Raw genomic sequence first — 12,827 nt, 5'->3', positions numbered from 1 at the left:
GGCCTCAGGCCATGCAACACCTATGAATGCTACTGAAAAGTGAAAAGTGAAGAAAGTTTGTGAAGCCCTGGGCTAGACAATAGTATAGTTAAATAGATTCAGAACAGGCTGAATGGCCAGATCCAAAGAGCAGCCATTAATGATTCAATAACACCTTGGAAAATGGTTCCCAGTGGTGTGCCCTAGAGACCTATCCTCGGCCTTGTTCTGTTTGATATTTTTATCAATAACGGGTAAAAATATTGATAGTATGATAATGAAAGTTGCCAATAACATGAAGTTTGAAGGGATAGTTAATACAATGGATGTCAAGAGTCGAGATCTTGAAATAGTTTGACAGACTAGAAGGATGGACCAAAACCAATAAGATAAAAGTGAATGGGGATAAATGTCAAGGTTTACACCTGGTTATTAAAAAAAAAATCAACCTTCCAAGCTAAAAGAACTAAAGCAAACTTAGACAGCATTTAGAAAGTCACAGCATCCAAGACTATGAAAGTGATAACCGTCTTATGATCTCTCTTGGTCAGACAACATTTGGAGGGTTGGGTTTAGTTCTAGGTGCTTTATTTTAGAGGGGCAAGCTGGATAGATCAAGCCACAGGACAAGGAACTAGAGAGGGAGAGTGGAATGAGCCCTGGCTCTTTAAGTCAGAGGAGCTGGGGTCCAATTCTGCCTCTGAAACTTATTACCTGTGTGACTCTGGGCAAGTCACTTAATCTCCCTTGGTCTCAGTTTTCTTATCTGTAAACAAGGGGGCTAATCTGGGTGGCTTTGGAGGTCCCTTTGAATTCTATATCCATGACCATATGTTTGGCTTAAAGAAGAGAAGATTTGGAGGAAAGGCACTGAAAAATTTAATATTTGAAGAGCTACTATGTTGGAAAGGGTTTAAATTTGTTTTGTTAAATGAAGAACAAGTTATATAAGCTACAGGGTGGCAAATTTTGGCTTGTTATCAGGAAAATTTCCTAAAAATTAAAGTTATCTCTATATGGAATGGGGGGCAGCTAGGTAATGCAGTAGATAGAGTGGTGGGCTCGAAGTCAGGAAGACTCTTCTTCCTGAATTCAAATCCAGCCTTAGGCACTTACTAGCTGTGTGGCCCTGGGCAAATCACTTAACCCCATTTGCCTCAGTTTCCTCATCTGTAAAATGGAGAAGGAAATGGCAAACTGCTCCAATATCTTTGCCAAGAAAACCCCAAATCAGGTCACAAAGAGCTGGACACGACTGAAACGAGTAACCAACAACATGTGGAATGGGCTGCTTCAAGAATTAGGGAATGTAGGGGCAGCTCGGTTGCACAGTGGATAGAGTACCAGCCCTGCATTCAGGAGGATCTGAGTTCAAATCCGACCTCACACACATAACACTTACTAGCTGTGTGACCCTGGGCAAGTCACTTAACTCCATCGCCTAGCCTAAACAAAAAAAAAAAAGGGAATGCCCTCTCATCTATGGTCATCAAGCAAAAGCTGAATGGGCACTTGTCAGATAGGCTATAGAAAGGTGAAGTTGTTTAAGTAGGGGTTGAAACACATTGCTTCAGAGGTTTCTTCCAATTCAGATTTTGTTATTCTGTGAATGACTACTACAATGAAATCACAGCTTTTTTGAAGAACTGAAGTACATACATACATACACACACACACACACACACACACACACACAATCAAACGCATTAGAACAAAAAAGTAAAGGAATCTACTCTAACCCATCTTTCTCCCTCTTTTACAGATAAGGAAACAGAGGCCCAGAGGGGTCAGAAAATTGTATCATACAGATACAAATAAGTGGCAAGGCTGAGATTCGAACTCAGGTCTTCTAACTCCAAATCCAGTGCCTTGTCCATTATTACTAATTGGTGGAGGATGTATTCAAGTGAAATACCTTGACTAACTGAGGATTTGTAATAAGCACTGAAGCTCGGTGAAGGACATTTATACGTACAAATGGTCCATATTCTTTGGCCCTGTGGAGCAAAGTGAGAGAGAAAAAGGTTATGTTCAAAAAGAATTCAAAGTTCAGCAGACACCATGTCAAAATGTTTTTCAGAAGCAGAAAGAAAAGATATTCCTGTGTTTTAGTTTCTAAACATTACATTTCCTTTGATATTACAACACTATCAAACCTCATAAGCAATGCTCCAGTCTCTTAGTCATAATTTAATGTTCTGACAAATCCTTAACTCCAGGACCTTGTACAAAAGTCTTTTGTCCAATGCTTTATCACGGCCTGGGGGTCCAATGTGTTATCATACTGAAGCACAGAATACTAGGATACAGCACAGGGCCTGAAGTCAGGAAGACTTATCTTCCTGAGTTCAAATCTGGCCTCAGACTCTTACTAGCTGTGCGACCCTGGGAAAAATCACTTAATTCTGTTTGTCTCAGTTTTCTCATGTGTAAAATGAGCTAAAGAAGTTAACGGCAAACCGTATCTTTGGCAAGAAAACCTCAAATGGGGTCAGAAACAGTCAAACGTGACTGAAAACTATTGAACAACAACAGCATATAATCCCACAAGAAGAAATCATTTTAAAGTCCTCCTATACTCCTGGCACTGAGGAGACAAAGACAAAATCAAGCAATTACTAAGTCTTCACAGAGTTTTATATTCTATTGAAGGAAACAACATATACATATAAATATGTACAAAATATACACAAGGTAAATGGGGAGAAGACAAGGCTGGGGTGGGGGTGGAGCAGAATCAGGAAAGGCTTTCATGGTCATAGTTGTACTTGAGCTGAGCCTTGCAGAAGCTAGAGATTCTGGGAGGCAGAGAACAGAAAAAAAAGGATATTTCAGGTTTATGGGAACAGTCTGTACCAGGAGTCCTACCAAGCTTGCCAGGTTTCAAAGCACAAAGCCAGGGGCAGAAGAGAGCATGTCTATAACCTAAGAACCGGACTAAGTGGAACGAAGCTCAATAGCAGAACTCTGGCTGCCAGCTGATGAATTGTTTAGCTATGGCAACTCACAATGACCATCAACTGAGAAACAGAGGCTGCAACCTGCTTCAGTGGATAGAATGTGTCCATCAAGAAAAGCATAGTTCCTTTGCAATATCAAATTAACTGATGTCTAATGAATTAGACAGAAATTTTTTTTAAGTTGGCAACAAATTTTGTCATAAAAATTCCATTTAAAACACCTCAGGAAGTAAAACAATTTCTAAGTCCAAGGTGATGAGATCAGAATAGTATATTTAGAGGTAGAAGAGATCTTCATAGTCATTTAATCCAACCTCTTTGTTTTGCTGTTATGGAAACTGAAGCCTTGAAGATGTTAAGTTACACAGGTAGTAAGAGGCAGAGTCAGAACCTGAACCCAAGTCCTCTGACTTCAAATACAGTCTTCATCTGTACCATAGTATTTCACAATCATGTTTTTCCTACTGTCTCCCTCCAGAAAGGACTTCTGTGAGGGTAGTGCTGTACAGAACAGCATTAGACTATCAATTACTATATTCAATATTTTATTATACTGATCTAATACACCCCCAAGTAAAAGGTCCTAAGTGAATGTTAACCTCTTCATGACACATATAGCACACTTTCGGGACAGAAGTCTTAAGAGTTTAAGCAGAAGTCCACTAACAAAGTTTGTGACCTGTTTTTGCAATCTCTCACAATCTCTGTGGAAGAGAGTTTCTCAGAGTTCAGTCAAAAACATGAAGAACATGTGTTATCTTTTTAGCATATTTTATTTTCTCAATTTAGTCATTTTTTAAAATGTTGAATTCCAAACTCTCTCTATGCTTCCATCCTTCCCCTTTTCCCCCACCCTTGAGAAGACAAGCAATTTGCTATAGATCACACATGTGAAGTCATTCGAAACACATTTCCATATTAGCCATAGCATGTGCTTTTCTTTATGTGAAAAAACCCAGTCAGCCTTGGCTTGAACCAGACTCTAATATTCTGTCCCTTCTTTACCCCCCCTCAACAAATTATAATGCTCAAAAATCTCTAAATATGGATCTGCAAACTAAGGTAACAGTTAACACCTTGCTTGCTTCCCCACTAATCATCACCCTTGGTGAAAATTACATGGAGGTGGCTAGGTGGCGCAGTGGATAGAGCACTGGCCCTGGAGTCAGGAGCACCTGGAGTTCAAATCTGGCCTCAGACAACTTCGACACCTCCTAGTTGTGTGACCCTGGGCAAGTCACTTAACCCCAACTGCCTCACTTAAAAAAAAAAAAAAGAAAATTACAGGGGAAAACTTAGGAATGGGGTTATGAAAAACTTCCTAACAATTAGAACTACACCAAGGTAGAATTGTTGCCTTTAAGAAAAAATGGGCTCCCTCCCACTGGAGGTTGGCAAAGGCTAAAGGAGAAAGGAAGGGAGTTGATAGATTGTTGTTGTTGTTGAGTCATTTCATTCACGTCCGACTCTCTGTGAATGCATTTGGAGTTTTCTAAGCAACAGTACTACAGTGGTTTGCTCTTTCCTTCTCCAGCTCATTTTATAGCTAAAGAACAAGTATTCTTAGTCAAACAAGGTTGAACTAATTGGCCTTTGAAGTTCTTTCTAAGATTGAGATGTTGTAATTCTATTTAAAGGTATACAGAAGAAAAGCTGAAAAAAAATCCATAGAAGCAATTTGGTCCAGGAAGGATGGTGACACACAAAGTCATAAAGGAATCCGGTTCTCTAACATATATTCCAGCAAAGATCTAAAAAGTGCACCAGATCAAACAATGATTAAGAAATCAAAATAGAAACAAGATTAAGTTCTATCACCCATACCAGACTGCACAATAAGCTAAAGAGAAGCTGTCAAACATTAAAAAAGAGGGGCTGCCAGTGAAGCTAGCACACGCTCAGGCACACAGTCAGAAAGCCTGCCAACACTTGGACGACGCTCACTCCAAGAGAACCTGAATCCTGTAGCTTTGTTCCAGGGGTACTGGGGGTGGGGAAGAAAAAGAAAGCTCAGATATAGTTGTCATGGAAGTTCAGGGGAACAGAGATCTAAAACCCACAGATCTCTGCCATTGCATATGGGGCTAAGAATTGGTAGTGCTCTGATTAGGAAGCCCCAGAGAGGCCAAAAATCCTCACAACCCTCCTCTGGGGATGCCCCAGAGTGGCATCAATCTGCCAGGGCTCTGAGTACAGAAACACTGGAGGTGGTAAAATCCAGTAATAGGAGCCAAAAAAATTGAGGTCAGGAACAAAGAGGGCCTGACTGCCTCATCTAAGACTGTAAATCCTGGCCCTGGTACCAAGCCCCAAATTAGGAACTGAGACTACAGATATGAGTAAACAGAAGGCACTGAACACTATGAAGAAATATTGTGGGTAAAGAAGTACTCAAAGGGCAGAATGATAAGAGAATAATTACAAAAAGTAGAAACAGAGCCTTGAGAGAGAAAAAAAGCATAAGGACTATGAGAACACTTGGAAGAAATGAAAAGAGAGAAAAATGGGCTTTAAAGGGGAAAATTGGAACAAGAAAAAATATAGAACAAAAATTGGAAAACTTTACATAAATGTACTTCCTTAAAGTTAAAATGGAGAAAACAAAACTCAAAGGACCCAGAACACTCAAGAAATATGAGGACAAAATTAAAAGATTGTAAAAATTGATTGTAAGCTCCTTGAGGGCAAGGATTGTCTTTTGTCTCTTTTTGTATTCTCAGGGTTTAGTATGGTGTCTGACACGGAGTAGGCTCTTAATAAATGTTTATTGATGGACTGACCAAAAATAGAAGAAAATATGTTATCAAATATGTTATGTTGCATGTTGTAAAAAATAACTGACCTGAAAAACAGATCAAGGAGAGAACCATCAGATTCCTAAGCAAAAATCCTGAATATTATAAGAAATCATAAATAAAAACTTCCCAGATCTATTAAAATCAAAGAACAAAGCAAAAATAGAAAGAATCCACTAATCACCTACAAAAAAGGAGGAAAGAAGGAAGGAAGGAAGGAAGGAAGGAAGGAAGGAAGGAAGGAAGGAAGGAAGGAAGGAAGGAAAGAAGGAAGGAAGGAAGGAAGGAAGGAAGGAAGGAAGGAAGGAAGGAAGGAAACAAGTATTTGTTAACTGCCTACCATGAGCTAGGCATTATGCTAAATGCTTTACAAATATTATCATTTGATCCTCACAACAACCCTGGGAGGTAGGTGCTATTATTATCACCATTATACAGTTGAGAAAATTGAAGCAAACAGAGCTTAAATGACTTGTCCAGGGTCACACAGCTACTAAGTATCTGAGACCAGATAGGAACTCAGGTCTATGCTGACTCCAGGTCCAGCACCACCTGGCTTCTTCATGAAATGAAAACTCTTAGGAATGAAGTAGCCAAAATCCAGAGCTTCCAGGTTAAAGAAAAAAATATTGCAAGCAGCCAGAAATTAAAAAAAAAGTTCAAATACCAAGGAATCACAGTCAGGATCATGTAAAGCTTGAAAGTAAGTACTATAAAGACAGAAAATGGAAGTGTAAAATATTGTTGCTCAATCATTTTTCAGTCATGTCTGACTCTTCATAACCCCATCTGGGGTTTTCTTGCAAAGATACTGGAGTGGTTTGCCATTTCCTTCTCCAGTGGATTAAGGCAAGCAGAGGTTAAGTGACTTGCCCAGGGTCACACAGCTAGTGAGTGTTTGAGGACAGATTTGAAGTCAGGTCTTCATGACAACAGGTCCAGTGCTCTATCGACTGAGCCACCTAGCTGCCTCATCCCATTTGGGGCTTTCTTGGCAAAGATACTGAAGTGGATTGTAGAGAAAAAGTAAAAGTTTAAAAAAAAGTATAAGAATCAGTGATTAACGTCTTGAATGAGGTGACAAGAGGAGAAGAAAAGTAGAAGCAAACAATTTCAATTATAGATGACTATTAGTGATCTATAATATAATTGATTCTGCCTTTTCTTTACTTCTTTCTTCTAAAGTAAAGATGGCAGCATGAGAAGGAAGAGAGAACAAAGTATGAGAGATGATGGAAGGAAAAACATTTTGAACGATCTTAACCATGAATATTAATAGATTGAACTCGTCAATAAAAACAAGAGGATAGGAAAATTGGTTAGAAGGCACAAACTATAGACTGTTTAAAGCAAACAAAGATTCACACAGAGTTAAAAACTTGAAATACAAAGATTTGAGGGGTTAAAATGAAGGGTTAGACCAGAATTATTATACCTCAGGCAAATTAAACAAAGTAGGGATAATTGTTATCTCAGACAAAGCAAGAATGGATGTTAAAATAGCTGAAGTACTGTATTAGGCTGAAAGTACTATAGTCAATGATATAAGATCAATATTTAATATGTGTGCTTTAAATGGATTTTGTAGTGAAAATCTCAGCTTGAGATTTTTGTTGGGTCTAATTTTCCATGACTCCATTTAGGGTTTTCTTGGCAGAGATAGTTTAGTTAGTTTAGATAGTTTAGTTAGTAAGTGTCTGAAGCTGGATTTGAACTCACGAAGATGACTTTTCCTGACTTCAGGTCTGGCACTCTATTCACTGTGCCACCTAGCTGCCCCATCATTTTGAGATTATATAGCATAAACTGATAATGGATCCAATCAATACAGTTTTGTGATTTTTCTTCAGTTCCATTCATCAGCATGTGAATAGGGATGAAGGTAACAGATGGTGGGAGCAATCCAAGATTAAAACTGGCAAGACATAATGAGAAATAGGATAAGGGGCAAAGGACTCAAGTGTAAGGGATGATAATAAAGGGTTGTCACATAGAGATCTTGTAGATGAAATGCACCTCAAAATGAGGAGAAGTAACTCTTCAATAATAGTAGAGGGAGAGTCTGGAGTAGGGATAACCTAATCTGGGAAAGAACTGAGGTTTGATGACATTTGAGACTATAGTGAGGATAGAGAAGAATGTTAGGAGTCTTCAGGCAAAGGGGACACAATAGAATGTTAAAGTTATAATCAGATAAAGGAATTTCAGAATTCATGAACATGGAAGTGGAGCCCTTGGGGATGATAAAGAATTCCTTTTGTCTCCCTCATCCTATGTCATAAAATCCTTTCCTGTCTTGTCTTTAATCTTTAACCCTCATAAAAAACCTTAAAACTATAAAAAAAACTTAAAATTATGTCATCATTCATATAGAAGCCTCTATATAAGCACAACTCCCCCAAATATCAGGGCCTTTCATTAGCTTCTCGCTAATGGGCTCTGTGATGCTATTTCACTTAAAAGAAAAAGCTCCCACCAGTTAAGAGAAAGTCATCTGAGTGAATTCTTTCACACTTAAACCAGTCTCCCAAACCTGACCTCAACAATAGCAGGATCAAGGATACGGTCAGTATTACATGTGAACTGAGGTAGCTTTGAAGAATAAGTCATGGGAATTGAGTAAAAGGAAAAATTGAGAAGCTTAAGGTATTTGAAGGGGTATCAATATACAGCTAGGTAATACAATAGTTAGAGTGCCAATCCTCAAGTCAGGAAGACCTAAATTCAAATCCTCAGATACTTACTAGATGTGTGACCCTGAGCAAGTCACTTAACCAAGTTTGCCTTAGTTTCCTCATTTGTAAAGTGAACTGGAGAAGGAAATGGCAAACCACTCCAGTATCTTTGCCAAGAAAACCCCAAAGTGGGTCATGATGAGTTGAATACAACTGAACAACAATAATAACAACAACAATCAATATACAAGGTGTCCCAAAAGTCTTAGCACTGTTTTAAGCTTTAATAGCACTAAGACTTTTGGGACACTCTAACCTCCAATAACTTAAAACTGATATTTTTGGACACCCTATATATGTTGGAATACCCTTGTGTTAAGGCAAAAGATGGGGAGGAAAGGCCTCAATCCTGGGACTGAATTCAATGAGAAAGGAAACCGTCCTTGGGGGTTGGTAGATAATAGTTACTTGAATCCATAAATTTGGTAATTTTGGGGGGTGATAAATTTGGATTGAATGCACCTCAAAATGAGGAGAAGTAACTCTTCAATAATAGTAGAGGGAGAGTCTGGAAGTGGCATTGGGAGCAAGGACTATTCTGATTCACCCACCATGATGAGTTAATTGATGAGGGTATGGGGATTGCAGGGTATGAATGAAAGCATAACCAATGTTGGAAAAAGAGATCAGGAATTGTGTGTCATCAGAAGAGAGCTTGATCTCAATGAAAACCAAAAAAAAATGATTAGGAGTGGAAAAAAAAAGACAAGATGAAAGCAAGTTTGGAGAGGATTCTGAGAAGATGGTGGAGTAGGTCAGAAAATTCCAAGCTCTCAAGATTTTACCCCATAAAAGAGATAAAATAGTGCCTCAAGGTGAACATAGTATGGGTAAAAATAAATAAGAATAGGGGCACAATAAGAGTCCTCTTAGAACAATGTGAGAAGATCTGAAGGAAAAGCCCAGGATGACATTCGGTCCCTGTGAAGAGTAAACCCCTCCAGGGTAGGGACAGCTTAAACGACAAGTGGCAAGCCTTGGGGTTAGCTGGGTTGGGAGGCTGCCTCAGCCCCAGTCATAGAAACTTTTACCGCTGAGACACTGAGGGGAGTTGGGCATCTGAACTGGGGAAGATCAAGGGAACCTCTGCTGACAAGGAATGCCAGACCCAGCTGTGCAAGGGAGAGCAGTGGGGGCAAGAAGGAGCCAGCACATGCCTAGTGAGTGAAGCAGTGAAGCAGAACACCTCTGGTACTGGGCACTTACAGGAGGCTGGAAGTTTGGCTTTGGTTCCAGGCTAAAGGGGAGAACTGAAGATCTGAGGCCGGGGCACCATCTCCCATGCCCCAGGATTAGACGTGATTACGAAAATTAATCTATTACTGCCAAAAAAAAATTCACAGGCAAAGGAGAAAGAATCCAACTATAGAAAGTTAATATGGTACTAGAGAAGACTGGGGTTCCTCTTCAGAGGAAGATATTGAAGCAAAGAAACCCTCTTCGACCACCAAAGAGTAATGTCAAATGGTCACCTACCCAAAAAGAATTCATAGAAGAACTTAAAAAAGACTTTAAAAATCAAATGAGAGAAATTAAAGAAAAACAAAAAACAAAACAAAAAAAACCTACAATCCAAGAAAAACAAGAAGAACAACCAATTAGAAAGGAGATCCAGAATCTTAAGGAAGAAAATGACACCTTGAAAATCAGAATTGGGCAAGAGAAAGCTAGTGAAGCTATAAGAGATCAAGAAACAATAAAACAAAATATAAAGAATGAAAAAATAGAAGAGAAAGGGAAACATCTTATAAGAAAAATAACTGACCTGGAGAACAGATCAAGAAGACAAAACATAAGAATAATCAGACTATCTGAAAGCTATGATAAAAAAATCATCTTGATATGATAATACAAGAAATAATTAAAGAAAATTGTCCTGAAGCATTAGAACAAGGGTGGAAAGTAGAAAAATAAAAATTCCATTGATCACCACTTGAAAAAGATCCTATGAGGAAAACTCATAGGAATATTATAGTCAAATTCCAAAACCCCAAGCTCAAGGACAAAATATTAAAAGAACAAGAAAAAAATAATTTAAATATGATGATGCCACAATTAGAATCACACAAGACCTAACAACAGAGACAGTAAAGGATAACAGGTCTTGGAGGTGGGGCGAAGATGACAGAGTGAAAGCAATGACTTGCTTGAGCTCTCCCCCAAACCCCTCCAAATACCTATGAAAAATGGCTCTAAACAAATTCTAAAGCAGCAGAACCCACAAAAAGACAGAGTGAAACAAATTTCCAGCCCAAGACAACCTGGATGGTTGATCAGAAAGTTATATCACACCAGGTGGGGAGAGGAGCGCAATTCAACATGGGCACGCAGGCCACAGTGAACCTGAAGCAGACCTCAGAGGACTGAATCTCAAGCAGCTGTGGCAGTTTCCAGACTTCTCAAACAAGTAAGTCCAAAGACAACTTAGAAGGTCAGTGGGAAAAGTCTGTTTCTGTGGTGAGAGAGAAGGTAGGTCTCAGCCCCAGTTCTTGAGCTCAGCCCTGGGACGGCGGCTGCCTCCTGAGCTTCTGGCCCACAGACTAAGGGGAAATTGGGTGGCTGATCAAAAGAGGATTGCAGGGAACTCTTTGCCAGTGCTGAGACAGGAATCTCTTGCTTTGCCAGTGGTTGGATCGGGGTCACAGTTCTGAGGGGCGGTCCTGGGGTGAGGCACTGGCATGGTGGAGCTTGTAGTGGCGTTGGGGAGGGAATCCTCCTCACAGTTCCAAGACAGAAAAGAGTGCTTGTGGTCACTCATAGAACAGAGCACAGGAGAGGAAAGGAGTAAATACCTCACCCTTGATCATAGCACCTTGGAAAAACTGAAAATTTATGGGTCCCTAGAAGTTTCTCTGAAAACAACTGTACAAACCCCCGAAGCTTGGGACAGTACATTCTCCACATTGGAAGCAGACCTCTACCTTAATAAAGAGTTTATAACTCAAGTAATTGACTGGGATCATGAGCAAACCTCAAAAGAAGTGTCAGACCATAGAATCTTTTTTTGGTAACAAAGAAGATCAAAACATACAACCAGAAGAAGACAACAAAGTCAAAGCTCCTACATCCAAAGCCTCCAAGAAAAATATGAATCAGTCCCAGGCCTTAAAAGAGCTCAAAAGGGATTTTGAGAAGCAAGGAAGAGAAGTAGAGGAAAAACTAGGAAGAGAAATAAGAGTGATGCAAGAAAATCATGAAAAACAAGTCAACAGCTTGCTAAAGGAGACCCCAAAAATATTGAATAAAATAACACCTTCAAAAATAGACCCAAATGGCAAAAGAGGTCCAAAAAGTCAATGAACAGAAGAATGCCCTAAAAAGCAGAACTGGCCAAATGGAAAAGGAAGTTCAAAAGCTTACTGAAGAAAATACTTCCTTGAAAATTAGAACAGAGCAATTGAAAGCTAGTGACTTTATGAGAAATCAAGACACTGCAAAACAAATCCAAAAGAATGAAAAATTAGAAAACAATGTGAAATATCTCATTGGAAAAACAACCAACCTAGAAAATAGATCCAGGAGAGAGAATTTAAAAATTATTGGACTATCTGAAAGCCATGATCAAAAAAAGAACCTAGATATCATCTTTCAAGAAATTATCAAGGAAAACTGTCTTGATATTTTAGAACCAGAGGGCAAAATAGAAATGGAAAGAATCCACCAATCTCCTCCTGAAAGAGATCCCCAAAGGAAAACTCCTAGGAATATTGTAGCCAAATTCCAGAGTTCCCAGGTCAAGGAGAAAATATTGCAAGCAGCCAGAAAGAAACAATTCAAGTATTGTGGAAACACAATCAGGATAACACAAGATTTAGCTGTTTCTACATTAAGGGACCACAGGGCATGGAATATAATATTCCGGAGAGCAAAGGAGATAGGATTACAACCAAGAATCACTTACCCAGCAAAACTGAGTATAATCCTTCAGGGGGGAAAATGGTCATTCAATGAAATAGAGGACTTTCAAGCATTCTTGAGGAAAAGACCAAAGCTGAATAGAAATTTTGACTTTCAAATACAAGACTCAAGTGGAACATAAAGAGGTAAACAGGAAAGAGAAATCATAAGAGACTTATTAAGGTTGAACTGTTTACATTCCTGCATGGAACGATGATATTTGTAACTCATGAGACCTTTGTCAGTATTAGGGTAGCTGGAGGGAAAAAATTATATGTATGTATAGATACAGATATAGATATAGATAGATAGAGGGCACAGGGTGAGTTAAAGATAAAGGTGTCATATATGGAGAATAAAATTAAGGGGTAAGAGAGGATTATACTGGGAGAAGGAGAAAGGGAAAGGTAGAATAGGGTAAATTATTTCACAAAAAAAAACAGAAAAGAAAAGGCTCTTAC

At 39.0% G+C, this 12,827-nt stretch overlaps 1 protein-coding gene across 1 annotated transcript in view; it reads right to left on the bottom strand.

Annotated features, from left to right (window-relative positions):
* The window catches only part of LOC114033662 (cholesterol 24-hydroxylase), a 56,510-nt gene that overhangs the window by 37,458 nt on the left and 6,225 nt on the right, over window positions 1-12,827 (bottom strand). Inside the window, exon 3 of the mRNA XM_027849309.1 lies at window positions 1,895-1,976. Coding sequence (XP_027705110.1) covers window positions 1,895-1,976 — 82 coding nt within the window. The remainder of the gene's footprint in view (window positions 1-1,894; window positions 1,977-12,827) is intronic.

This window comes from Vombatus ursinus, unplaced genomic scaffold (assembly GCF_900497805.2).
Source record: "Vombatus ursinus unplaced genomic scaffold, bare-nosed wombat genome assembly UNPS02007284.1, whole genome shotgun sequence".
Lineage (NCBI taxonomy): Eukaryota > Metazoa > Chordata > Mammalia > Diprotodontia > Vombatidae > Vombatus > Vombatus ursinus.
This window is presented reverse-complemented; position numbering and strand designations above follow the sequence as displayed.